This window comes from Odocoileus virginianus, chromosome 17, assembly GCF_023699985.2.
Source record: "Odocoileus virginianus isolate 20LAN1187 ecotype Illinois chromosome 17, Ovbor_1.2, whole genome shotgun sequence".
Taxonomy (NCBI): Eukaryota; Metazoa; Chordata; class Mammalia; order Artiodactyla; family Cervidae; genus Odocoileus; species Odocoileus virginianus.
Genome location: NC_069690.1, coordinates 41,101,252 through 41,128,157, shown reverse-complemented (window position 1 = coordinate 41,128,157; position 26,906 = coordinate 41,101,252). Strand labels below are relative to the sequence as shown.

General features: G+C 52.6%; 2 protein-coding genes across 2 annotated transcripts; both read right to left on the bottom strand.

The window, feature by feature from the left end:
* Window positions 1–3,829: 3,829 nt before the first annotated feature.
* KRT36 (keratin 36) lies at window positions 3,830–8,593 on the bottom strand. Its single transcript, XM_020910057.2, has 7 exons — window positions 7,302–8,593; window positions 6,325–6,407; window positions 5,905–6,061; window positions 5,218–5,379; window positions 4,991–5,116; window positions 4,600–4,820; window positions 3,830–4,218 (listed from the first exon to the last, which is right to left on the bottom strand). The coding sequence occupies exons 1-7, from the start codon at window positions 7,758–7,760 to the stop codon at window positions 4,047–4,049; spliced, it is 1,380 nt and encodes a 459-aa protein (XP_020765716.2). The 5' UTR covers window positions 7,761–8,593; the 3' UTR covers window positions 3,830–4,046.
* A 12,768-nt stretch (window positions 8,594–21,361) lies between these two features.
* Window positions 21,362–25,946, bottom strand: KRT13 (keratin 13). Its single transcript, XM_020910049.2, has 8 exons — window positions 25,330–25,946; window positions 24,023–24,105; window positions 23,543–23,699; window positions 23,192–23,353; window positions 22,977–23,102; window positions 22,662–22,882; window positions 22,025–22,047; window positions 21,362–21,680 (listed from the first exon to the last, which is right to left on the bottom strand). The coding sequence occupies exons 1-8, from the start codon at window positions 25,810–25,812 to the stop codon at window positions 21,646–21,648; spliced, it is 1,290 nt and encodes a 429-aa protein (XP_020765708.2). The 5' UTR covers window positions 25,813–25,946; the 3' UTR covers window positions 21,362–21,645.
* Between the last annotated feature and the right edge of the window lie 960 nt (window positions 25,947–26,906).

Here is a 26,906-nt window from a genome sequence, read left to right as displayed (position 1 = left end):
GTTTCATGTTCCAGCCCTCTCTGCCCAGGGAGACTGTAAGTGCTTGGAGGCCAAGGCTGACCTCGTACTTCTCATGAAATCTCCATAGTGTCAAGCACTGGGCTTCCAGATGTTTCATAGCAAATGGATGGATGGGTGCTTTTCGTATGGTGAATTGTGCTAAGTAAGGAAGCAAAGAAAGGATGTTTTCTCTTTTTGAGAGGAAGAGGAGAGAAAGAAGAGGAAGAAGAGAAAATGTAAGTAGAGAGCAGGGAGTGGAAGATACTTTCAGAGTCAGCCTTACTATCCCTACTCTGACAGATTGGGAAACTGAGGCTCAGGATGGTGAGAGATCAGGCATTCCTGTGGAGGTGCAGCACCTGCCCAGAGTGACCAGCCCTTCAGCAAAGAGCAAAGGGTTCTCTTGGCCAAAAGCCAAAGGGAGGCAGGCCCATAAGCCAACCCGCCCCCAAAGGTGTGGCTAAGAATTCTTGATAGGTGTTTTTAGATAATTTTATCGAGCATATCAGTAATATTTTTATAAGGAAAAGTCTTTTTCACTGTCCACCCAGGAACCCCCTTCTCTTCCATCTTATTGTGTGATGCCTTGAGCTGCAGTGTTTTTGTTTTGTTTTGATTTGTTTGGAGTATAGTCGCTTTACTATGTTGTGTTAATTTCTGCTCTACAGCAAAGTGAATCAGCCACACACACACATATACCCCCCTTCCTTGGATTTCTTTCCCAGCTGGTGGTTTAGATGCTAAGTCATGCCCGACTCTTGCCACCCCATGGACTGTAGCCTGCCAGGCTTCTCTGTCCATCGGATTCTCCAGGCAAGAATACTGGAGTGGGTTGCCATCTTAGGTCACCGTAGAACAGAGTTCACTGTGCTATACAGTCAGTTCTCGTTAGTTATCCATTATACACAGAGTGGTGTATATATATCAGTCCCAATCTCCCAGTCCATCCCATCTCCCCTTCCTCCTTTGATGTCCATGTGCTTGTCCTCTATGTCCATGATTCTGTTTCTGCTTTGTAGATAAGTTCATCTCTACCGTTTTTCTAGATTTCACATATATGGATGAATATACGATATTTATATTTCTCTTTCTGACTTACTTTACTCTGTATGACTCTCTAGATCCATCTACATCTCTGCAAATGGCACAATTTCATTCCTTTTTATGGCTGAGTAGTATTCCATTGTATATATGTACCACATCTTCTTTATTAATTACTCTGCCAGTGTATATTTAGGTTGCTTACACATCCTGGCTATTGAAATAGTGCTGTGCCAAACATTGGGGTGCATGTTTCTTCTGAACAGCAATGTTTTTAAAGCTATGAAATTATTCTGATCTATTTCCATTTTTTGTTGTATTAAAAACAATTCTAAGAAAAATGGAAATAGATCAGTCTTCCCAGTGCACCAGCCCCGAGCACTTGTCTCATGCATCCAACCTGGGCTGGTGATCACTGTTATTCCCCCCACCCCTGCTTGCCTAACATAAACTCCTATAGTAGCATCTTCCAGGCCCAGGGTGCTCAGTACTTATCTGTCGATTGATTAATTGATCTGAGTACATGTGAATGAGAAAGCAGCCAGATGTCTTAGCTAGAAAGTGCAAACAAGATCAGATGCCTTGAAATGAAGTTTTATGTTCACTCTGGGGAAATTTGATCAAATGTAAGACTTTCTATCATCTCTCTGTTGATGGAAAACACTTGAGAAGGGGTCCTGAGGCTGCCACTTGCTGTGCCAACACCCACTCCAAACAGCGTTGAACTTTAGTTGAATGGTTGGAGAGGTACACTGGACTCGGTAACGGGTGTGTGTGTGAGGTTGAGAGCAGGGGCTCCTTAACCAACACAGATGCTCTGAACAATTTGATAAAATGTGCTAAGTAAAGCACCCCTGACACGCAGGCCATCTGAATGCATGTGATGACGCTGTGAAAATACTCTACAAACTGTTGAGTTTGCATAAACAGGGTGGTTCGAGGAGTTGACAACATGATTATTCATCAGGTCACAAGCCTGCACAGTCTGTCTATCGCTTCCACACAGGAGCCAGGGAGCTGGAACCGCGGCAAGAATGGAGGTTCAACCCACTCCCGACTCCTGGCTGTCTCTATGGAGCAGCACACGACCCACTCCCGACTCCTGGCTGTTTCTATGGAGCAGCATACAAGGGTGTGGTGCACTCTCTGAGCATCCCAGCTACCCTCCTGTCATCACCTGAGTCCTGGGCAGAGTGGGGGTCTGAAGCTGAGCCCATTGGGTTCACTGTCCAGCTCTGAGGGTGCTGCTGGCCAGCGGTGTTGGCCCCACCGGTGTCCCGCCGTGTAACCGAGCACAGAGCCTGAGCCCACACCGTAGGGTTTCCCAGCCCCCACTCTCAGCCTGGGGACTCTTCATTTAACATCAGCACGTGGAACTACCACTTCCCAGGTGCTGTGCACACGATGGAGTCTCCCACAGCTCCTTCTCAAAGATGCAGGACCAGGGAGGTCACGTGACGCGGCTAGGGCGCCTGCTTCTCCAGTTCGCCTGAGAGCATCTTCTTCGCCCACGGTCCAGGAGATATCTGAAGCCCCTGTGGCTTGTCCAGCAGGTCAAAGATGGATGTTTAGCAACTAATACCTGGTGACATGGGCTCCCCTGGTGGCTCAGACGGTAAAGAATCTGCCTGCGAGGGAAACCTGGGTTTGATCCTAGGCTGGGAAGATCCTCTGGAGGAGCACATGGCAACCCACTCCAGTATTCTTACCTGGAGAATCCCCATGGACAGAGGAGATTGGTGGGCTATAGTCCATGGGGTCACAAAGAGTTGGACACAACTGAGCGGCTAAGCACACCTGGTGACATAGAGCAGGACTAGTTCTTTCCCTTGGATCTCGGGCTCAAGTAAGAGCCCAGAGGTAAAGAAGAGGGGAAAGGGGGTCAGGTGGGGGATGAGGAAGGGAGGAGACAGAGACAGAGAACCGGTGGGCTGGGAGGAGCACCTGATTAGGGTCAGAATAGCCAAGTGATGGCCTGCTCCCTGCCACTCACTGCTGTGTGGCCTGGGGCAAGTCACTGCTTCCTCCGGGCTTATATTCTCAACTGAAGAATGAGTCACAGGGACAGAGGAGGCGTGGGGCTCTCAGATTGCTCCAGATTGTGCTCCTCTAATCAGAGGGGCATCCAGAGCCTGGCACTATTAGACCTGATGCCCATATGAGCATGGTTCAGCCAGTGGGATCCAGGGCACTTTGAACTCTGCTCCACAGTGAAGTCTGGCTGTCCTCTCCCCTGCTCCGTGTCTGACTGCCCCCACCCTCCTCACTCCACTTCAGCCCTGTATCCAGTTTTAGGGACTTAGATTCTCCCGGCCCTCTCACCTGCATCTCCCAGTTCACCCGACCTCCCTCTGTCACTGGCTGACCCAGGCTGTCTGCTTGAAGTTTGCCTCTCTGGGTGGCACCCCCTCTCCTAGACTGTCCCCCAGTGTCAGGCCTGGAGGTGGCCAGCAAGGTGACAGCAGGGGCTGGACAAGGGAGGATAAACTGAAGGGCAGGGCTAGTGAGGAGGATAGCTGGGGTCCTTGGCCTCTTCTGGGGTCACCCTGAGTGGTCCCCATGGGCAGGGCCAAGCCTGTAGGTTACAGCCAGCAGCCATTTGGATTGGGTCATTGTCTGTTCTTGGGGACCAAGCCCCCAGGTATCCCTGTTATGAAATATATTGAATCACCCTGTCACTTCCTACCACTCAGAGCCAGAAGAAAGAGACCCAAAACCAAAATCCACACGTTCGCAACAAGCCTCAAACACCCCACTAGCTAACCACAGAGAATAGACAGAGGCGAGATTTCTATGCCAAGAGAACACACTTTATTGGGTAAATTTCCAGGGAAGCTTAGTTTTACCTGGCGTAAAAGCAGTCAAAGCCAGAAACACAATCTAGGAAGTTTTTTGGTAGAAAAATCTGCTGAGCGGGGAGTCCCTCTAGGGAAGGAGAGGTGGGGGTCATTTAGAGCCTGGACACACAGGGGTGTCCTCCCTCCTGTGGGCCAGGGCCTGCCCAGTTACAGCGGCTGCACATGCTCCCTGGAAGAAATGATCTTCCCATCTCTGAACTCCTCCGTGATGGTGCGGATCTGGGTGCTGAGCTGGGGGCCCGGGGCACAGGGCCCACTCGAGACATAAGGAACTCTGCCAGCAGGCTTGCATTCCGTGGCACAAGGATGGGCAGGCAGCCTGAGGAAATAAGATCACGTCAGGGCGTGTTTGGCATTGGCCACTGAACTGACCAGCATGTCAAACATACATGAGGGTCTAGTGAGATGGGTGGGAGGCCACGACAAATGGCTCAGACGGTGCCTATCTGGAATCCTTGAGGGCTGCATAGACAAAGATCAGAAACTCCCAGCCAAAAACAATGGATGGAGAAGTATGGTGAGTGGGGCCAGCTTGTCCACCTGCAAATGCTTAAAGCCTAGAGCTAGAAGGAATGTCACTCCAGAGGCTATGATCAAGCCTCCCCTTCATCTGCACAATAACCCTCACCGTGGTACTAAGCGTTGGGTCCAGGTGAGCCTTTTCCCCAAGCCTGGACCCCCAGGACCCATGGTCACTCACTTGCAGTCTTCTCCCTCGAGCAGGCGGCGGTAGGTGGCGATCTCTGACTCCAGCCGGGCCTTGACATCCAGCAGCACCTGGTACTCCTGGTTCTGCCGCTCCAGGTCACAGCGGATCTCGGCCAACTGAGCCTCCACATTGCTGATCAGGCCCTGCATCTGGGCCAGCTGGGAGCTGTAGCGGCCCTCAGTCTCTGCCAGGGTGGATTCTAGGGAATTCCGCTGCAAAGGGAAAGAGAAGCACTGCCAATGGGAGGGAACTCCGCCCCCCACCAGAGACCCACAGTCCTGGGTATCTCCATACCACTAGTGATCACCACCCATGATAACCGAGGCAGGGATCGGGGCACCTGCCACGAGCATGGCCAGCCCCTCAGGCGGGGGCCACTCACCATGCTATGCTGAGCCTGCAGTTCAATCTCCAGGGCATTGACATTGCGTCTCAGCTCGATGATCTCTGTCTGGCAGCACTGCAGCTGCTCCGAACTGGACACCACCTGCTGGTTCAACTCCTCGGTCTGAAAAGTGTAAGAGGACCCAGAGAATGGTCAGAGCAAGTGAAGCCACTGTCAAGGGTGTCCCCACCCCACAAGCTCTCCCAGGGCTAGCCCAGCCCCACCTGGGTGTTGAACCAGGCCTCCACATCTCTGCGGTTATTCTCCACTAGGGTCTCATACTGGCATCTCATCTCGTCCAGGATCTTGTTGAGGTCCACTGGGGGAGCAGCATCCACCTCCACATTCAGCCGGTCCCCAAGCTGGCATCGGAGCGTATTGACTTCCTGCAGAGAGCAGGCAAGAGGGCATCAGGTTGTGACAAGGATGTTGGATGCAAGTTTGACTGACCTGGGTAAAAACCCTCCTCCTTCAGTTGTCAGCTGTGTGACATTAAATAGGATGCTTAACTTCTCTGGGCTTCAGCCTCCTCAGGCACCCTGACCTGCCTCCTTGGAGAATTTGGAAGATGATGCAAATACCAGGTAAGTAGAATCATTATCAGGCACTACCCTCCAAATGGAGATTTAGTATCATGCCCAGGAGTGTCGGATCCATGTGACTTTAGACAAGTGACTTAACCTTTCTGTGCCTCAGTTTCCTCATCTGTAAAATGAAGCTTGTAATAGTATATACATAAAACAAGAATAAAATACAAAGTGCTTTGTAGAGTTCTTGGCACACGGTGGGCCTTCAGTAAAGGTCATCTGGGGTTACTATGGAGGTGGTTGTCACTGTTGTTACACCCAAGGGTCAGCAGTGGCTCCCTGCTGGGTGGAAATCATCAGGAGGGTATGTGGGACCAGCCTCACCTCCTCGTGGTTCTTCTTGAGACACATCAGCTCCTCCTTCAGAGACTCCACCTGCATCTCCAGGTCAGCCTTGCACAGGGTCAGCTCATCCAGGATCCGGCGCAGACCATTGGTGTCGGCCTCCACTAGCTGCCGCATGCCCAGCTCCGTCTCGTACCTGCACGCACAGAGCCCTGCTGAGTCTGCGGCAAGGCAGCCACTCACAGGCAGGGCCTGCCGCCTTGTTGTCCAGCTGCAGTGGCTGATTTGGGGTCAGCATCACTGTGGTTCTCTCCCTTGACCCGGAAAGGATCTAAGACTGATGCCGCACTCCCCACTTAGAGCTGCATCTGGCCTCACTCTCACTTTCCCAGCTCCCACAGGCGGAGGACAGAGGCAAGGGAGTAGCACAGAACTACCTTCTGAGATCAGGCCACTCACTTGGTCCGGAAGTCATCAGCAGCCAGCTTGGCATTGTCAATTTGCAGGACCAGCCTGGCGTTGTCAGCCTTGGTCAGCAGGATCTGGGGAACCAAGGCCGTCCTGTGAGCTGGGGAAGGCCCAGCAGTGTGGGGGCAGGTGGGAGGGGACAGCCCAGCTTTCAGAGGCCATACTTCTAAGTACCTTTGGCATTTCCAGCCCTGAGTTCTGAGCCTAGATATAGAGGGAGCGTCAGTCCCAGAAAGTCATTAGAAAAGACCCTGATGCTGGAAAAGATTGAGGGCAGGAGGAATAGGGGGCAAGAGAGGATGAGATGGTTGGATATGGTTGGATGGCATCACCAACTCAATGGACCTGAGTCTGAGCAAACTCCAGGAGATAGTGAAGGCCAGGGAATCCTGGTGTGCTATAGTCCATGGGGTTGCAAAGATTTGGACATGACTTAACAAATGACCAGCAACAATAGTCCCAGGAAGGATATCACAGTGGCCATCAGGCCTGACACCTGAAGCCCCAAAGGCACAGTGGGTCACACTCATGTGAGCAGAGAGAACCAGGCCAAACCTGAATTCAGATTCCACATCCAACACCAACAGGCTATGGGATCTTGAGAAAGTGGCCAAACCTCCCTAAAATTCAACTTCTGCATCTGTTAGATGGAACCAATAATGTCCATCTCTCCAAGATGAGGAATACACAAACAAAAGGAAGGGAAGGCATTAAGCGCAGAGCTTGTGTCCAGTAAGGGCTTGGTGGGTGTGATTGCTCTTCCTATAGCTGAGACTGGCTGGAAAGGAGGGGCGTTTACAAGCAGAGAGAGATCTGGGTCCCCCAAGAAACCAAACCCCTAGAAAGAAAAGCTGGCCCTAACAGGAGAGAGAATCCTCTGAGAGCTACAGCCTCATCTGTAGTGAGATGAGACAGACCCCTCCCAGGGTTTGGGTGGCTGGGCTGGAGTGGGACCAGGCCCCGGTTACCTTCTGCTGGAGCTCTTCAATGGTCTTGAAGTAGGACTGGTAGTCGGGGCAGATGTACGGGATCTGAGACTCGTACCACTCCCGGATGCGGCTCTCCAGCTCTGCGTTCTCCCGCTCCAGCTGCCGCACCTTCTCCAGGTAGTTAGCCAGGCGATCGTTCAGGAACTGCATGGTCTCCTTCTCATTGCCATTGAAGGCGCCCTCGCAGAACAAGCCCCCAGCCCCGGCAAAGCCAGAGGAATGGAACCCAGAGGACAGGAAGGGACCAGGCAAGCAGCTCCCAAGGCTGGAGAGGCCCAGCCTGACAGAGGAGGCTGACCCCGAAACACCAGCAAGGCTGGGCACCCTGCAGGAGCCCACGGAGCGGACACAGGACACCCGAGAGATGCCGCTGGTTGTGCCGCAGTGGCCCCTGAGAGACCCAGAGGAGAAGATCGGGGAGCAGAACTGGGAGGCCATGATGCTAGCAGAGCAGGTTGCAGCTTAGCGAGGAGCTCAGGTTCTGGCTCTCATGGCCTCTCTGGGGCATTTATATACACTGTCTGTGGGGTGTTGCCATCTTACACTTGGGAAAGCCCATTCCTATCCCAGGAGAATCTCATTAGAATGTGACTTTTGCTACCCATCCAAAATCCCTTGCCTTGTAAAAATAAAAAATAATGTAGAATTTCATTTGCTAAGTCAGGACTCTCAGCTGCTGTCATTTCCTCGTAGAATATGAATTTTATTGCCTCTTCAAAGTCCTTGCACCAGAACCCATAAATTGGGAGTGTCCTCACGAATGACATTTGGCACCTGCCCTCTCTGCAAGCTTTCTTCCAGATGCCCAAGCTGCTCACTTGTCACCTCTGACCACTACCCCTACCCATCATAGCTGCTCACCTCTGGGATGCTAAGAAGGGAGCAAAGGGAACTAAAATTCATGGAACACCTATCATGTGCCAGGCTTATAGTTATTTCATGGACACCTCACAACAGTCCTGGGAGATGGCCAGTATCATCTCCGTTTTACCAGTGTGGAAACTGAGGCTCAGAATGGTTGAAAGAAAGGAAGGAAGAAAAAAGGAAAGAAAAAAGGAAAGAAAGAGAAAGCTTGCTTGAGAAGAACAGGTAGTGAGTACAGAGGATCCGAAACCAGGGCTCTGGGACCCCAAATCCCACACTCTTGTTCAGCTGCTTCTCCAACACAACCAAAGTCAAGTGCAGGCACCCAGAATTTGGGGACAGAAGACCTAGGTTCAAACCCCAGCTCTGCTGTTGATCTGTCCTGTGATGCTGAGCACATCACTCCATCCTGGGCGTCCTCAGTGTCCTCCCTGGCCTGCTTCATGCAGATCCAAGGAGGGTCAAAACCAGGGCAGAAGTGAAAATGGTTTGAAGCACCTCGGGTGCTGTAGAAATGTTGGTTGGGCTAAGAGGACAGTCTTTGATGATGGTTTGTGGCTGTGGCTGGCAAAGGGTTGTGGCTGTGAGCCCTCAGGTGGAGCTTCTTTGGAGGGCAGTTTCCTTTGTGACCTCTAGTTCCCTGAACCTAAGAGAGTAGAATAATCAGGACCCTGGGCAGTCCTCTCTCCCCAACCCCAACCCCTCTCCTGCCCTCAGTTCAGTTCAGTCACTTAGTCATGTCCAGCTCTTTGCAACCCCATGGACTGCAGCACACCAGGCTTCCCTGACCATCACCAGCTCCTGGAGCATGCTCAGACTCACGTCCATTGAGTCAGTGATGCCATCCAACCCTCTCATCCTCTGTCGTCCCCTTCTCCTCCTGCCTTCAGTCTTGCCCACCATCAGGGTCTTTTCAAAAATGAGTTACTTCTTTGCATCAGATGGCCAAAGTATTGGAGTTTCAGCTTCAGCATCAGTCCTTCCGAGGAATATTCAGGACTGATTTCCTTTAGGATTGACTGGTTGGATCTCCTTGCAATCTAAGGGACTCTCAAGAGTCTTCTCCAACACCACAGTTCAAAAGTATCAATTCTTCGGCACTCAGCTTTCTTTATGGTCTAACTCTCACATCCATACATGACTACTGGAAAAACCATAGTTTTGACTAGACAGGCCTTTGTTGGCAAAGTTATGTCTCTGCTTTTTAATATGCTGTCTAGATTGTTCATAGCTTTTCTTCCAAGGAGCAAGCGTCTTTTAATTTCATGGCTGCAGTCACCATCTGCAGTGATTTTGGGGCCCCAAAAAAATAAAGCCTCCTACTGTTCCCATTGTTTTCCCTTCTATTTACCATGACTGGATGCCATGGTCTTAGTTTTCTGAATGTTGAGTTTTAAGCCTTACTGTTGCCTAAACAGGGTACAGAAATGGTCCATGCAGACCCTTCAGACAGAGAAGGAATAAGAAGATCAGATGAGACACTACAGAGAGTTAAGCAACCCAAGAGGAGAGCCTGAGGATTAAGGAACAAAGGTAAACTCAGTCTTCCACCCTCAACACGGGTTTTCCCAAGGCTTGAGCAACCTGCTCACTCTTTGTCCACACAGACACACACAGCAAGGCTGGCGTTTATAGAAGCATTTATGTGCATGTGAAGTTGCAATTTACCAACCTCTTAAAACACTTTATAAGCTTCTCTCTGAAATTACTCAGGAGGGTTGGCTGTGGTGCACATTCTTGCCTGGTCCAGTGGATACCTAGATGGGATGCCCGAGAGCCACCTGATGGGCTCCCGGGGGTCCATTTGCTGTACTGCTCCTCCAGGGAGGGACAGCAGGGACAGCAGGCCTCCAGAGCTCGATTGCCCAGCAAGGGTGCCTTCGTGCTGCACACCTTCCCCGCAGGGCCCGGGATGGGGCTGTCTCAGGGTTTCTCAAGCTCAGCACTGTGGATGTCGTAGACTACATAATTCCTAGTGTGGGGGCCTCCTGTGCACCATACAGTGTTTGCGGCATCCCTGGGCAGATGCCAGTAGCAACCCCTCCCCACGTCGTGACAATTGGAAATTCTCCCGACACTGCCCAATGTCTCCTGATGGAAAAACTGCTCCCAGCAGACACCCACTGGACTATTAGGACAGGGACTGAGGCTGTGACCAGACCCCCTGTCAGCCCCTCCTTTGTCTTCTAGGATGACAAGTGCAGAGTCTGACTGTCACTGTAGGGCCCAATCAGGCAGGTCCTTGATGCACGCATGACCCAACTCACCTCGTTTGTGACACAGTATGCCGGTCCAAAAGGCAGCTGCTCCCCTTCCCCAACATAGCACAGCTCTGACTGGGGTCTCTGGCTGCTGGACATCTGAAGTTAATGTTCTCGTGTGCTTTTTTTTTAATCCCTCCACTGTGCAATCCGTATCTGAAGCTGATTCTAGGTTTTTCTCAGGACAACAGAATGAGCAGGTTTCTGCTGTTCTGGCTGTGTCCCCATCACTCAGCACACACATCCAGAGGGCCACTGTGGGCCAGAGTCCAGGCAGGTGTCTCCAGGGCTGCGAGGGGTGGCACAGACGTCTCCTGGAGTGGGTGACAAGCTGCCCAGAGAAAGTCTTTGGAAGCCCTTGGTCCGCTGCCTTTCTCCATGGTGTAGGCAGCAAGGACACCTCTCAGAAGGAAGTGTGGAAGGGGTCTCACGAGAGGAACTCCTCTGCTCTCCTTCACCTCAGAAGTCTGGACCATCACGGGATGGATTGAGGCCCCACTGGAAAAAATGTTCTTCCTGTATCAGAGGAGAGAACCCAGGACTCACAGGTCTGTTCATATCCCGAGGCCACCTCAGCTCACCCCTTCCCATGGTGGCCCCGCCCTGGAGAAAATCCAGCTGCACAATGTTAAGTACATCAGGGGTGCCCATGCACCAGGTGTTATTTCAAAATAAGGTTCTATTCTGAGACTGTCTTCTCCAACCTGAATCAAAAATACACTGGGATAATTAAATAGAATTAAATTATGCCATTTGCAGCAGCATGGATAGACCTAGAGATTGTCATACTGAGTGAAGTTAAGTCAGACAGAGAAGGAGAAATGGCGTATATCACCCCCTGTATGTGGAATCTAGAAAGAAATGATACAAATGAATTTACTTTCAAAACACAGACTCACAGACTTAGAGAACGAACCTACGGTTGCTGGTGGGGGGAAAGGATAGTTAGGGAGTTGGGGATGGACATGTACACTCTGCTATATTTAAAATGGATAATGGACAAGGATCTACTGTGTAGCACATGGAACTCTGCTCAATGTTATGTGGCAGCCTGGATGGGAGGGGAGTTTAGGGAAGAATGGATACATGTGTATGTGTGGCTGAGCCCCTTTGCTGTCCACCTGAAACTACCACAACATTATTAATCGGTTATACTCCAATACAAAATTTAAAAGGTTTCTAAAAATATACTGGGCTAAGTGTCAGGGGGCCTGGACTCCAGATAGAGCTCTGCCTCAAACTCTCTGGGCTCCAGAGCCCCAATCCGGACAGGAAGAGCCTGGACAACGTGAACTCAAGACCCTTCCATCTCAGACAGTGTAGGGTTTGAGGAGTGTTTCCCATGGAGCCAGCCAAATGTCATCTGGACGTGTCTGTGACTCATTCACCAGACACTGTCCCCTCTCTGTCACTGACCACATAACAAAGACAAGTTACAGAGGTTCAGCCCATGACACAATTGGGTTTTCTCTTCTTTGCAAGCCTGCATGGACCTCAGTCTCACTTTGCCTCCAGGTCTTCTCTATGGCTCTGAACTGATGCCATCTTGGGCCCTTACAGTTCTTCCTGTCCTTCCGCTGACCCTACCCAGCACTGTACTGGACACTAACTCACTTCTCTGTGGTCAAGGACTTTGTAGCTAATAGCTACTGCTTAATAATCATTTGAACCTGATGACCTCAGTGATGAAAATCTTCACTGACATATTCCCAGCGTCCATGAGACGTTACCCATTCATAAACCTTGACTTAGGGATGCCCATCCTGTCTCTGAGTATCTCCCCACATGCCCTAAGTAAACTATAAAATTGTCCAATGGCCCCTCAGTGGTATGGAATATAGCTACAGATGCTTCCAGATGGCTGTCAGCCCCCATCACACGCTGTGAGTAAGGTACCCTATTATAAACCGATCCATTGATTACTTGGAGCTACCTGCCTTGTTTTTTGGTCTCAAGATGCCTTTTCAGTTTGGAAGGGACTTTTCCTTCCTGCCATCCTTCACCACCACGAAACACCTCCAAACCAGGAGAGCACAATGGCGTGGCTTCCTCCCAGCATCCCTCCAGAGGCAGAGGCAGTGCAAACCCAGCTCCCTAGATGGGAGCCAGAAGGGCCCATTCAGAGGTGCAGTGTCACCAGGACGTTTGTCAGGAGTCCCAGCATGTCCAGGCTGAAATGACATTGCTGGCTAACGAAGCCAACTGAGACTTTGTTTTGCAGAAGAAGGGCTTAGACAGAGTTGGGCTGGACAGCAGGGGCCCTGGGCCTGGGCTCAGCCAGACCATGGTTCAAGCTCCTTAATTCCTTTGAGCCTCCATTTTCCTAAAAGGTGAATGAAGCTCATAATGCCATATTCACAGGACTGTGATAACTAAATTGAAACATGCTGATAAGCAGGAATTCACTTCACTGATTTGAAGAGATCAAAACTCTTCTTATATCCCATGTGGTCTGAGCCTCAGATGAACGCTATTTCCAGGGCACAAACCACTCACTCTGGCTTCATAGAATACTGATTCAGAGGCCTAGCCCAGCTGTGCAGGGAAAGACAGCCACCTAAAGAGGTTAGGGCTGGGGGAATTCCCTGGCGGTCCAGTGGTTAGGACTCCGTGCTTCCACTGCAAGGGGCAAGATTGAAAAATCCATGGTGAGGGAACTGCGGATGCCCCACAGTGCACCCAAAAAAAAAAAAAAAAAAAACCAAAACGGAGTGAGGGATTGTGGCTGGGACTGTTTCCAGAGCTACAGGAGCCCGATCCTGTGTCCAGGACTCTCTGGCCTCTGGCCTCTAGTCTGTGTGCTGTGTTTAGTTGTCCAGTAGTGTCTGATTCTTTGTGACCCCATGGACTGCATGTAGTCTACCAGGCTTCTCTGTCCATGGGGATCCTCCAGGCAAGAATACTGGAGTGGGTTGCCATGCCCTCCTCCTGGGATCTTACCAAACCAGGGATTGAACCCAGGTCTCCCTCACTGCAGGTGGATTCTTTACCATCTGAGTCACCAAGGAAGCCCAAGATCACTGGAATGGGTAGCCTGTCCCCTCTCCAGGGGATCTTACCAACCCAGGGGCTCAGACCAGGGTCTCCTGCATTGCAGGCAGATTCTTTAACAGCTGAGCTACCAAGGAACCTCTACTCTAGAAACTCCTAAAAGCCCCCTGACCCACTACTGCAGGCACAAATGCCAGCTTGGGGGCTACAGAGCTGACAGGATGCTCCCTGACTACCATGACCGTAGTTTGGGGGGCAAGGGGAAGAGGGAAGATGCTGCTACGGGGACAGAAAACACCTCCACTTTCCCCAAGCCCACCTTGGATGGCACCAAGTTCAAAATCAGGGGTTGAGTTGCAGCTCCTTCTTTGGTGAGAAGAGATCTCCACCCTCAAATGAGCCTCCATGTGAAAGCTAAGGTTCTCTGCGGGCAGAGACCCAAGAAATCAAGCCTGAGTCTCCTCTACCCAAGCTTTGACCTGTCCCTTTGACGGAGAAAGCACCACCTGTCGCAGTGTGCCCAAGGAGCCCTGCGCCTCTGAGCTGATGTTAGAAGTGCCAGGGCCCGCAATGCCCCTGTGGCAATGGCGGAAGCAGAACCGTGGACCACGTGGACAGTCAGCTCACTGGGCGGCAAGGGGGAATGAGACCATTCAAAAAGGCCAATGACTGTCTCTTTTAGAGTGTCCTGGTGGCCTAGGCTTCATCTTCCAGGTTTTCTCCTGCTCCCTATCCCATCTTTGGCATCCACACTCGCAAGTCCTACAAGATTTCCCACCATAAGAGGCATCTAAAAAAGCCTGACCCAGTCGGCATGTTCACCTCTTTAGACTCCTACCCAGAACCCACCCAGAAACAGGGACACCCCCACTGATCTCATCCCCCTCAACACAAGTGCTTTTTCCTTGGAACAAAGAATTTGTCCCCACAACCAAGTACTCAGGATTCCTGGCTCCTCCCTGAAAAGCAGGGTGACTATATACTCTGTGTCAAGTAACCACATCAAAAGCTCCTGCCAAATCTGCCGCCAGCTGATGTTAGATTATAGTACAGACAGGCAGGGACAGGTCCACAAAGCTGGAGGAAGCATTATGAGAGAGGTAGGGGGAAAACCTTCAATTATGACATTTTGAGCCACCAATTTAATCAGAGAAAGGTCTCGCCTCTTTGGTTTTGATGGTGGAAGACTCAGGGCAGTTAGCAAGCCTGCTGAGGGTAGGGTTGCTAGATTCAGCAAATAAAAATACATGCAACATTTAAGACATGCTTATACTAAAACATTATTCAAGTGTATTTACAATTCCAGTTTAACTAGGCATCCTACATTTTCTCTGGTAATCCTCCATAAGGAAGCATCGCTGGTGGAGAACTTTGGCCCAACAAGACATAGCTGTTCCTTTCCCTCCTCCCCCTGTGACTTGTCACCATGACTGGCTGGTCTCAGGAACAGGCATATCCAGCTTCCCCTGGAAAATCGTGCCTTTCTCTCCTTTGTACCCCAGTCTCAGTGGCTGCCATGTTTGCCTTCACCGGCCCAGTGAGCAGGCCTCAGAAGAGGAGAGCTAAGGTGTCTTTTCTCCCTCACGGCCACCTCAGTGACATTCCACCTGATGGCAACTGCCTTCAGCCGGCTGACTCAGACCTTCCTCGGCAAGATTTAACAAGTCCCTCTCTGCTCAGTCCCTCTCTAAGACCAGTTCCTGCTCCCCTGGCCTGTGCCCCAAACTTGTACATACCCCCTGCTGTCTCCAGGCCTCACCAGACTCAGTGCACAGGATCAGTGACCATGGAGGTCATCCCCACTCCCTGGCCACCCCTCTCCAGGGCCCAGAGCCTGTGCTAGGGGCCTCAGGAGAGCAGGCAAGGTGACTCTTGGTTCCTCCCCAGACTTAGGGCTCTGCCAGGCTCCTGGGCACCCAACTTTCCAACATGCTGCTCTGTGGATGATTCTGAATCCCCACTGGGCCAGGACCCAATCCTGTTACCAGGCCCAGCATCACCCTGGAACAGCCCCAGACACCCTCATCTCATACTCAGGGTCTTCTGTGGACCCTTAAGGCTGCCCCTCAAAACAGAGGGACAGCAGACACCCAAGGGGGTCTTAGGGCTGCAGCTCTGCCCTCAAACACACCCTGCTGCCCAACTGCCCCCCTGAGGGCTGGAGACTGGACAGGGTCTCATGGTGGAACTCGCATCTCCCCCAAAATGCAAAAGTACTTTCTCTTGCCCTGGAATATGGTTTTGACAATGGTCTAGGAATCTGCTCCAAACTGCTCTTGCCCTGTGGGAGGCCCAGAGAGCCACCCTGACCCCGATCTTAAGCCATACCTCTCCAGTTCTCTCACACCAACCTCTGCCTTCCGCATCCTAGGCCACTTCCATCTTGCCCACAGGCCAGCTCTTCCTGCGTGGCTGCACTGGCTGACCGCTCCTGTCTGGAAGAGTCCAGAGCCTCTCGCTCAAATCCACTCAGTCCCTAACTCCCCCCACCCAGCTTTTATGGAGAATCCCAGAGCTGTCACTGCTCTCCCTGAAGTCCTTAGAGAATCTGTGGTTTGTGGGAGACACAGAGCCAGACGCAATGGGAGAGATGCTGGTACTGCATTCTCCCGCGTCCCCTTGATTCAGATACCACTTAACTGGACCACAAAGCAAATTCCTCAAACACCCTGTTTGATTGGATTCCAGCGTCTGCATTTACAGGGGCTGATGTGCAGTCGGCCTCACTCTCTTCCTGCTAACAGTGTGTCTGCAAAACAGACTGTGGGCTCCAGGCAGTAATTAACCAAGCTTTATACTGGGGGTTCTACTTTCAAACTCATCTGAGATCCTCAGATGAAAGAAGCCACAGAGTTATTATGGTTGCTCATAAAAACGGGCCAAAAGAGTGAATATCAGCTCTTTGCCAACTCCCCCGAAACCTCCCCCCACCAACAGGTGCCCACCCACCTGATTCTTCCCAAGTTCTGCAGGAGGATGAAAAGTCTGATGTGCGCTAAGCAATTTGAGAGCCCCTACCACCAGACAAGCTGCTCAGAGTGATGCATCCTGCATACCCTTCTCCACTCCAGCCCTCAACAGTCCCAGGAACACCTTCCAGCACAGGGGGCAGGTCCCAGCCATCCCGAGATGCACTGACCCAGGCCAGGGGAAAAGAAGGGACCAGTCATTGACATGGGGAAGTTGGGACAGTGCGTCATCACACTCCATGGACCACAGCCCTCCTGTGACATCTCTTCTCCCACTTCCCTCAAGTGAGATTCCCCTTGCTAGGAAGCCCCAGACACGCTCATCTCATATTCAGGGTCTTCTGTGGAGCCTCAAGGCTACCCTCCCAAACAGAGGGACAACAGGCACCCAAGGGTCTTAGGGCTGCGGCTCTGCCCTCAGCCATTCCCTGCTGGCCCACTGCTCCATGAAGGGTAGAGAATGGATAGGGGCTCATGCTGGGACCAGGTCAAGTGCCCTGACCCTCCACTCTGTCCCAGCCAGTGGCCAAAGTGGCATGACCAGCTTTCTGGAGTCAGCCTGCCCCCTGCAGGGCCCAAGCAGGACGCACAGCCCCATTAGGGAGCGCAGAGGCATTAGGGAGGGCAGAAGTGCACTGGTCCCTCCACCCAGGGCAGAGGCTTTGGGAGAGGGAGGCACCTCTCGTTGGGGATGTGACTGTACAGCCCAGAGTCATGCAGCAATTAGCCACCTTTGTGCATCACCGCCGTGGGGAGGTTCATCCTTTCTGAGCTGAGGCACTGGGACGCCACAGGCATATTCCATGGGACATCTTTGACCCCTAAGTGTTGGGGCTTAGGTGAGAGTCTGGCTGCTGCCCCAGATTCCAGATCTGAGTGCTTGACTTTAACAAAGGGTCAGCCATGGTCTCAGAAAGCATGTTGGAACATGGATCCCAGATACCCTGCTGAGTAGGTCTCTTAACCAGTCTGAGCCTCAGTCTTCAGAGGTATAAAATGGGTACAATTGGGCCAAATCAGGTTTTTATAAAGATGAAACAAAGTAAAGGTTAAAAAGGAGCCTTAGACAAATGCTGGACACATTATTACTTTCTCCTTTATTAGCATCCTCTCTGTTTTGGCATCTTTTGTATTAACTGTGTTCACTGCCAATCGCTGACATAAAGGGTAGTCAGGCTCCATGGACAGGGCTGTTCCTCACAGCCACAGCTCTGGGAAGCAGGGGTATGAACCTGGGGGAGCAGTGGGGCAGGTGGGCACCTGGCCAATCCCTGGAAGGGGCAGTATCGACCAAACAGGCCTGATAAAGCTGACCCCCCTTGAGTGGTCACCCCATGCAGATGACTGAGGGGATGAAATGAGTCCTGGGTACAAAGAGCAGGTTGCCCTCCCCTCCCTGAAGCCTCTCCCACATCTCAGTGGTAAAGAATCTGCCTGCCAATGCAGGTAGATGTAAGAGAGGCAGGTTCAATCCCTGGGTCTGGAATCCCCTAGAGGAAGGCACAGCAAACCTCTCCACTATTCTTGCCTGGAGAATCCCCATGGACAGAGGAGCCTGACGGGTTACAGTCCATAGGGTCACAAGGTCAGACACGACTTAAAGAACTTAGCACAGTTACACCCCCAAGCCTCTCCCACATCTCGGGCCAGAGCCCTGGGACAATCATTCCTGTCCAGCTCAGGAAGGCTCTCGAGTCAGCTTTGACAGTAACACCCCTCCCCCTCCCAGTGAGCCCCTCCCCCAGCCTCCCTCTCAGCTGCCTCAGGATTTCTGATTGGCCACAGAGGTCCTTGGATGGAGCCCAGCTCCTCAGTCTCCTCCCTGGGGTCTTGATGAAAGGGTCAGGCCAGAGCCCCTACCGGGCCCAGAGTTCAGTTCATTTCGCTGTTTCACGTGGACAACTAACCCCACACCCCACCAGACCACCCAGCACTGGCTCAGAAAAGGAGGAGGCTGCCCCCATACATCCTTGGTCTGGGTTTCGGGGAGAGGGGCTGCTCCAAGCCCAGCAAACCTGGGATACGGACCCCAGGGGCCCCTGCACCAGCGAATGGGGCTCAGCTCTGAGTGTCTCCTCTGGTCCAGGCCCCTTTCTCATGCCTGCAGCACAAAGTGCTTGCCTACCTCTTTATCTCCCAGAACCTATCTTCATTCAGCTCTCATTCCTCCAACCAACACATTTACTGAGCTCCTATAACATCCTAGTTAGGAGGAGGAGGAGGATGAAACCATCCCTGCCCTGAAGGGAAGAGGATGACAAAGCTTAATTTATTCAGCATTTACTACTTACCAGGACTGTTCTAAGCATTTGACTTTCATAACTTGCGAGGGAGGTGGTATTTGGCAGGTAGGAAAGTGAGCCCACTGGGGTAAGTGACTTGGCCAGGGTTACAGACGGAGCCGGCGAGAGTCAGGAGGCCTGCCAGGGTAGCGTGGCTCCAGAGCCTATGGACTTCATGGCCTGCTCTCCTACAAATGACTGTGATGGCCATCAGTCCAGGGAGCCTTGGGGATAGACCCGGGAGGCTGGCAGTGGTGGGGAAAGAGCAGAGATCTGTGGCGGAAGCTGAACCCTGAACTAAGCTTTGAAGATGGAAATAAATTTATTGCTGCGGGCGTCACCTCCTACTGCCTGTCAGTGTGTGAACTCCCTGAAGACAGAGGCTGCCTTTTTGTGCATCTTTCTCTCTGCTAGATCCAGTATAGCATCTGGTACACAGTGCACTTCATAAACAGCTGCTGATGAAATAAATTAACTAAAAAAAGAAGCCGAGTTTTGGGAGTGGAGGTCATGTCCTCTTCCTCTTTGATGTCTGAGCTCCTAGGACAGCTCTGGGTGTGTGGAAGAGAATGGAACCGCACCTCATTCCACAAGGGGCCTGGGATCTGGGATGAGTGGACGGCCACAGCTTTCCCGTGGGTCACCTCTGAGCAACCACTGTGGACTAAACCAACTGCCCGGAGCTCAGACAGGCTCGGGGTGAAGGAGGAAGAAGATGATGAATGAGGGCAGTGACTATAGGAGGAGGGGAGGCAGAGGGAAGAAATGAAGAGGGAGCCAAGAAAGGGCAGCTGGCAAGAGCGCCAAGCACCCCTACTTTCTGGCCTACAACCGCACGACAAAACTCAGAAGGCATCTAAGAGGCACTCCCCCCAGTTCATTCACTGATCTCTCCCTTCAGTAAGTATTGGCCAAGCCCAGCAGTTGGCTGTACACAGCCCTGCCCCCTCGGCACATGTGGTCAATGGTCAACTGTGGGGTGTGGTGGAGGGGGCGCAGATGCGCAAACACCTGGGTACACCCCACTCTCTCCCCACACAGCAGAGGAGGGGGTGGCCATCTCCATCGGAATGTTGAATAAAACACCTGGTCGTGTCATGCTAAGTCACCTCAGTCATGTCTGACTCTTTCCAACCCTATGGACTGTAGCCCACCAGGCTCCTCTGTCCATGGGATTTCCCACTCCAGTGGGTTGCCATACTCTTCTCCTGACCCAGGGATGGAACCCACATCTCTTATGTCTCCTGCACTGGCAAGGGGGTTCTTTACCACTAGGGGCACCTGGTCTCCAATAATAGAGTACAGAGATGAAAGATCAGATTAGACTGAGATCCCTCACTGAACAAGGGCCCGAGAGGTCCAGCCACGTGGCTCGGTCACTGAGAGCAGTTTGGAGTGGCAGGACCTCCAGGTGGACAAGGGGGAGGCTAGTGTGGAGTTCAAGGTCAGAGAGAGGCCAGATGAGGCCAGAGCCAGGTGATCTCTTGGCTGCTGAAGAATCTGTGCTTTCCTCAGTGGCCCATGGGGAGCCCTTGTAGCATCTCTAAGCCAGGAGGACTTTTCATTTCCAGCAATCGCCCCAGCCGGTGTGTGGAGCATGGATGAAGGGAGAGCTCAAACCAGAGGCAGGGAGGCCGTAGCAACCTGCCCAGCAAGTTAAGACCAGACAGGTGATGAGGACATTACAACTAAAACAGGGATGGACTTGTGAAGGAGGTGAAGGAAAGAGGGAGCCAAGAGGGCTCCCAGGCCCGTGGTTTGGGTCTCCGGGTCCTCTGGGATGGAGGAGCAGGAAGGCCCAGAGTTGGGAGTAGGAGAGGTGCTCCTTCATCAAGTGCATCCAAGGAGGTGATGGCCGACTCATTTGGGCATGTGAGACAGGAACAGAGAAGAGGGGCCTCTCTGGAGAGTCAGCAGGACACACTGTGACTGCAGACATGTTCCAGATGCCCCAAGGGGCAGAGGGGTGAAGAAGAAAAAAAGAAAAGTGCCTATATCAGAATCCAGGAGACCAGTCCCAGTATGGAGTTAAGTGGAGCCAGTGCAGGCTGCTTGTCTGAGCCAGGACATCCAGAGAAGCAGGGGGAGGAGGATAAATATCAGCATGGACTGAGATCCCTCCTTAAGTCGTGCATCGGGTCACTGAGTGACTTGGAATGTCAGGAACTTGGGGCAAGCCAAGGGGTGGGGGGACTGCAGCCCTGGGCACCCATCATCTCAAAGGAAGCTCTCTCTGTAGGAAGCAGGGAGGCAGTGGTTGGAGTTGGAGTGCTTGTCCTTGGCCTCCTTCTCCCTCCTTCAGCCCTTCACTAACCCCTTGCACCCTGCCCCAAACCGGGCATACTTCTTCCGCATCACGCCATCACCTGACTGTACTAGAACTCCTGTCACTTCCTTATTACCAGATGTCCTAGGGTATTGAACTGGCCCAAGTGCCCCCGCAAGTCCACATTTACCGGGAGCCATCATCCATGTGTCCGTGTGTTTGTCAGTATCACACCTGTGGCCGACGGTCGGCACGGGTGCCTCGTGTCCTTCCCAGCTCAGAGCTCTCTGGGCCCGGCCTCCTCAGGGTGGGCCACTCAGCTGGACCACACGCGCCCCCCACCCCCACCATCCCCAGTCAGGGCCTTGGCAGGCGCCACCCCCAGAAACCAGGCCAGAATCAAAAATACATTTGCAAGAAGGCGGGAATTTTATTGAATGAGCTTTTCTTTTCGGGGAGAAGCTAAGGAAATCAGAGAGGAGCCAGGTCAGGGAGAAGAGGAAGCAGACCTGGGGGGTGTGGGCAGGGCAGGGAGCGGCCGCCCTGGGGAGGGGGCGGTGGCCGGGCGCAGAGTGGCCGGGGCCCCTCGCAGTCCCTCCCTCGCTCCTGCAGGGAGCCTTCAGCTCTCTCCTCCTCTGGGTGCTGAAGACAGAGGGAGGGACTGCCTGGCAGATTTAAGGCCTACTGTTCTCAAATCCGGCGACCGGAGCTGCTGCTGGAGGTTCCTGGAAAAGGAAGGAGGCAAAAGACCTTCAGGCTGGAGGAGACCCACCTCAGGCTGGCCCAGGCCCCCCAGAAGGGCCCCAAACCCGCAGTAGGTCAGGTCTAGGTGGGATAGGTGATGGGGACTCTATGTTGCTGTCTGAGGGACTCTCTCCACAACAGCCCCGTGTATCTCTGGGGCAGAGCCACCTATTCTGAAAGGAAAACGGAGGAGCAGGTGACCCCTGCTGCTCTAGCCCCATCCTCCTGCCTACACGAGGGAGCCCAGCCCTGCCTCCTGCCTCCTCCCCACCCCAGGCTGATGAACAGGAGCCTGATCACCTCTCCCACTGGGTTATTTTCTTACCTCCTGTGGGGAAACCGATCAACCTGGGAGAGAGGAGAGAGGCAGTCATGAACGGAAGGCAACCAAGAGCGGCTGCTTACCTGTCCTCAGCTAGAACCACGAGGAGCCCTTGGAGCCCCTGAGTTGGGCTCTTTTCCCAGCTGTGCCCCCAGCCCACAGGGCAGCAGCATCAGGTAAGCCCAGATCTCTCCTGCCTGTCTGTCTGTGAAGCCTCAGGAGGAGATATTATTGAGCCACTTGCTGAAAGTTTTGTCCTCCTTTTGTTTCAATGGACCCTCTACCCTTCCCTTGAGCCTACAAGGATGGCCTGGCCCCTGCAAATAGTCTGAAGGCAGTTCAATCTCTAGCTTAATAGCTTTGTTGGGCTGTCCTGAATCCAAGCTCATATACTTTTCCAGCATAAGATATTTTCTCCATGGTCCTTAGCCCTGCCGAGTCTAATCCAGAGGCCCAGATGAGAAAGTTAAAGGAAATGCCCCCACAGTCTGATGCCAGAAGACAAGGAAGAAGCTCTGGTCCTGGATCTCGGTCCAAGCTGTTAAAGTGCAGACAGATGCCCTCCCCTCCCTTGCACGATCTCTAAGACCCTGCCTGCTCTAAAAGCAGAGTCCCCCAGTCCCTTTGCTGTGGGACCTACTTGGCGTCCTGGCCCTCCAGCAGGCTGCGGTAGGTGGCAATCTCCTGTTCCAGCCGCGTCTTGATGTCCAGTAGCATCTTGTACTCCTGGTTCTGGCACTCCATCTCACTGCGGAGCTCGCTCAGCTGGGCCTCGATGCTGCTGATGAGGCCCTGGATCTGCTGCAGCTGCAGGGCGTAGCGGCACTCCGTCTCCGCCAGCGTGCTCTCCAGCCCGGCTTTCTGGTGGGACAGCAGAGGAGAAGGTCTGAGGGACGCCAGGCCCGGGGGAGGGGCCTCGAGGGGGCAGCCACAGGGCAGAGGGCAGCCGGTGTACCATGCTCAGCTGGGACTGCAGCTCGATCTCCAGGCCCTGGAGTGTGCGCCTGAGCTCGGTGATCTCTGTCTTGCTGGTCTGGATCATGGCCGTGCTGGAAGACACCTCCTTGGTCAGCTCAGCGCTCTGGAATTCAAGCAGGATGGAGGTGACACAGGAGCCCAGCTGGATGGCCCGGGTACCCTCTGGCTCGGCCAGGTGAGACAGCCAGGTACCTTGCTGTGGAACCATTCCTCTGCATCCCGGCGGTTCTTCTCTGCCATGGCCTCATACTGCTCCCTCATCTCTGCCAGCACGCGAGTCAGGTCAATGCCTGGGGTGGCATCCATCTCCACGTTGACCTGGCCGACCATCTGGTTGCTGAACTCCTTCATCTCCTGTAGGGACAGGAAAGGAAGACGCCTGAAACTCCTCAGCCGGCCTTTCCTCGGCTCTGAATGCTACCAGAATGTTTCAGAAAGTGCTTCGAGGTTCCACTGTGGAGGGCTGAGTCTGACCTCAGCAGAGGGCTCCCCGTTCTTGCTGGAGGTGATACAGCCACAGCAGGCCCCGCTCCCCACCCTCACCTCCTCGTGGTTCTTCTTCATGTAGGTCAGCTCCTCGTTCAGGCTCTCGATCTGCATCTCCAGGTCGGTCTTGGTCAGGGTCAGCTCGTCCAGCACCCTGCGCAGGCCATTGATGTCGGCCTCCACGCTCTGGCGCAGGGTCAGCTCATTCTCATACCTAATATTTTTTTAAATGAAAAACAACACAGAAATGGTATTAGGAATTGAAGGTTTTGAGCAGAAGCCACACATTGTCCTTGCTTGGCTGTGCAATAAACCTTTCTCTGCTCAAATTTAAAAAAAAAAAAAAGTGAAAGAAACAAAGAAACAGAGAGAGAGAGAAAGGGAAAGAAATGAAATTGGAGATACCCCTACCCTCTTCTGAACTCTGTTCCTTCCCCAAGACCTTCACTCCTGGGATGCTAGGATTACATTGATCAGAGGAACATTTGTTTAAAACAAGAACTGCTGAGAGAACGGGAGGAGGGAAATAAAACTCACTTGAGCCTGAAGTCGTCGGCAGCCAGCCGGGCGTTGTCAATCTCCAGGATGATCCGGTTGTTGTCAATGGTGGCCGCCAAGATCTGCAAAATACAGAAAGTGAGCACTGGAGGGTCCATGAACTCGGGGAGGGGGACTGAGAAAACGTGGGCTGGACGGGTGGCCGTCCAGCTCCACCTGCTCCCTGCCCCTGCGAGCTGGGACAAGGCACTTCTCGCTGGGCCTCGGGTCCTCTCTGTAAAGTGAGGGATGAGATAGGTCCCCCTAGCGTGTTCTATCACTCCAGTGTTCTGCGTCTGGTCACGGTGATCTGTATGTGCACTGTAGGGGAGCAACCCCACCAAGGATGTCTGTGGTTAGTCATGTCTCCACAGCCTCAGACCACCAATCTCATACGATCACTGTCTTGAGGACCTTCCTTCTCCTTAAGATCAGGAGAGGGGACTTCCCTGGTGGTCCAGTGGTTAGGACTCCGAGCTCCCAGGGGAAGCTGGGTTCAATCCCTGGTCGGGGAATTGAATCCCATAAGTCACAATTTAAAAATCCCCTGCGCTGCAACTGGGACCTGCATAGCCTAATTAATTAACTAATTTTAAAAGATCAGGAAAGAATCAGCCTCGCTTCCTACAGTTCATAACTTCACTGGAGCTGGCCTCCCCACTGAGCAGAGTGGAATTTCAATAAATATCCCCATCCATTTGAATTTCCTGTCTCAACTTTTGTGTTCCAAAGCACTTAAAATCCACCCCACATAGCTGGGACCCAGCCCAGGCAGGTGGATTTCTGTTCCAACAAGCTGGCCTCACAAAGGGAGAGAATCTCAGCTTAGCACTGCCTGCATCTCTCCCACCTGGTTGAGGCCAGTTGAGAACACCAATTTAAAGGGGGCCCCTACAAAACAAACCAGTGTTCCCAGACCAATGAATGAACATGTATTTCTTTCTCTGTTGATTTTATCCATTCTTAGTGGCTTTTAAAGCTGTCACGGTTTCCAAATAACCCAGTGAGTTAGGATTATAGAGATCAAGTCGCTAACAACATAACTGTTTGGAAAGCAGTTAAAAAAAATGTTGGCATGAGTAAGAGCAATAAAAATGAATAATGAGAGAAAATACGTAGCATGAGAAAGATCATCCAGAGTAGACACGCTTGATAGGCAGTTAAAAGCCTAGATTTTCACCCGAAGGAAGGATAAGAACTCCATCCATACTGCATCTGCTGGTCCCTGGGGACCCTTCATGGATATGAAGGCCATCGAGTCTCTGCCCTCCTCACAGGAGAACCCTGCTCAACCTGCAAGGGCTCACCTTGTCCCGGAGTTCATTGATGGTCTTGAAGTAGGGACTGTAGTCACGCTCCGGGCTGGTCGGGGTCTGCTTTAGGTGCCAGTCTCGGATCTTCACCTCCAGGTCGGCATTGGCCTCCTCCAGGGCACGCACCTTCTCCAGGTAGGAGGCCAGGCGGTCGTTGAGATTCTGCATGGTGATCTTCTCGTTGCCAGAGAGGAGGCCGCCATCTCCACCGCCGAAGTCACCAAAGCCTCCACCAAAACCCCCACCAAAGCCACCTCCGAAGCCACCTCCGAAGCTGCCTCCGAAGCCAGCCCCATAGCCACTACTGGCCCCTCCACCGAAGCCGCAGCTCACACCACCCCCAAAGCCCCCAGCAGATCCCCCGGAGACAAACCGGGTTGAGCAGGTAGAGATACTGCGACCTCCTCCGAGCTGGCAGGAGCCACCCCCGAAGCCACCTCCATAGCTGGCGGAGGAACTCTGCAGGCGACAGCTCATGGTGAGACTGAGATGGGCAGAGAGCAGGAGAGGCAGGAGCTTGGCTTGGTTTGGCCGAGGACTGTGGCTCTCCTCTGGAGAGGATGCCTTTTATACACCTTCCAAGGGGTTGGACAGTGGCCCTATCTTCTCTCCTCCCTTCCCCACCCTCTGACTGGTGCCAACTGCACGTATGTTTCCCACAAGCTCAGTTACCTCCGTTCTCCAGGGTGGGTTGTGCCTCTGGGGGAAGGGGCCTTTTTTTTTTTTTTTTAATCCTTAACAAAAGGGATGATTCAGAGGGAACAGTGTTCTCCTTGAGACTACCCTTTGACAACTGAATTCTGTCTCACCTCTCCACTTGGGGAACTCACTCCCATCGGCCCCACCCAATGTTAGAACGGGGACTGAGCTGCACCTGCCTGCCAGGGAGCCTCTGCAGAGGGAAGGAGGCTGCAAAGTGGCCCTCTGCCTCCCTTCTTCCTATCTCTAAAAAGTCTGACTGAGATGCTCTGTGTGCGTCTCGGCACTTCATCTACTCCATTGCTCCCAGCAACAGTGATCAACTTTGCTTGGTCCTGTAGAACCAATGATCTTGAAGGTGTTTAGGCTGAGAAAAAAAGTGGCTCCAAGACCATCAGATAAAGTCATGGTGGCAAGGGACCTTAGGGACCATCTGACACGGCTGGGGAAAGGGAGTCGTAGAAAGAGCAGACAGACCCACACGTGCTAAGAGCTAACACTCTCAGATCCTTCACTGTATGCAGGCACCAGGCTAAGAATTTTATAGTGACTGCCTTGTTTAAGGGGCTTCCCTGGTGGCTCAGTGGTAAAGGATCCATTCTCCTGCCAATGCAGGAGATGCAGATTCCATCCCTGGGTGGGGAAGATCCCCTGGAGAAGGAGATGGCAACCCACCCCAGTATTCTTGCCTGGAAAATCCCATGGACAGAGGAACCTCCTCGGCTACAGCCCATGGGTTCTCAAAGAATCAGACATGACTTAGCAACTAAGCATGCACACCTTGTTTAATCTTTGCAGTGGCCCAGGAAGGTTGACCCTACTATTATCCCCATTTTACAGAGAAGAAAACTAAGCCTTAAGGGCAAAGTCAG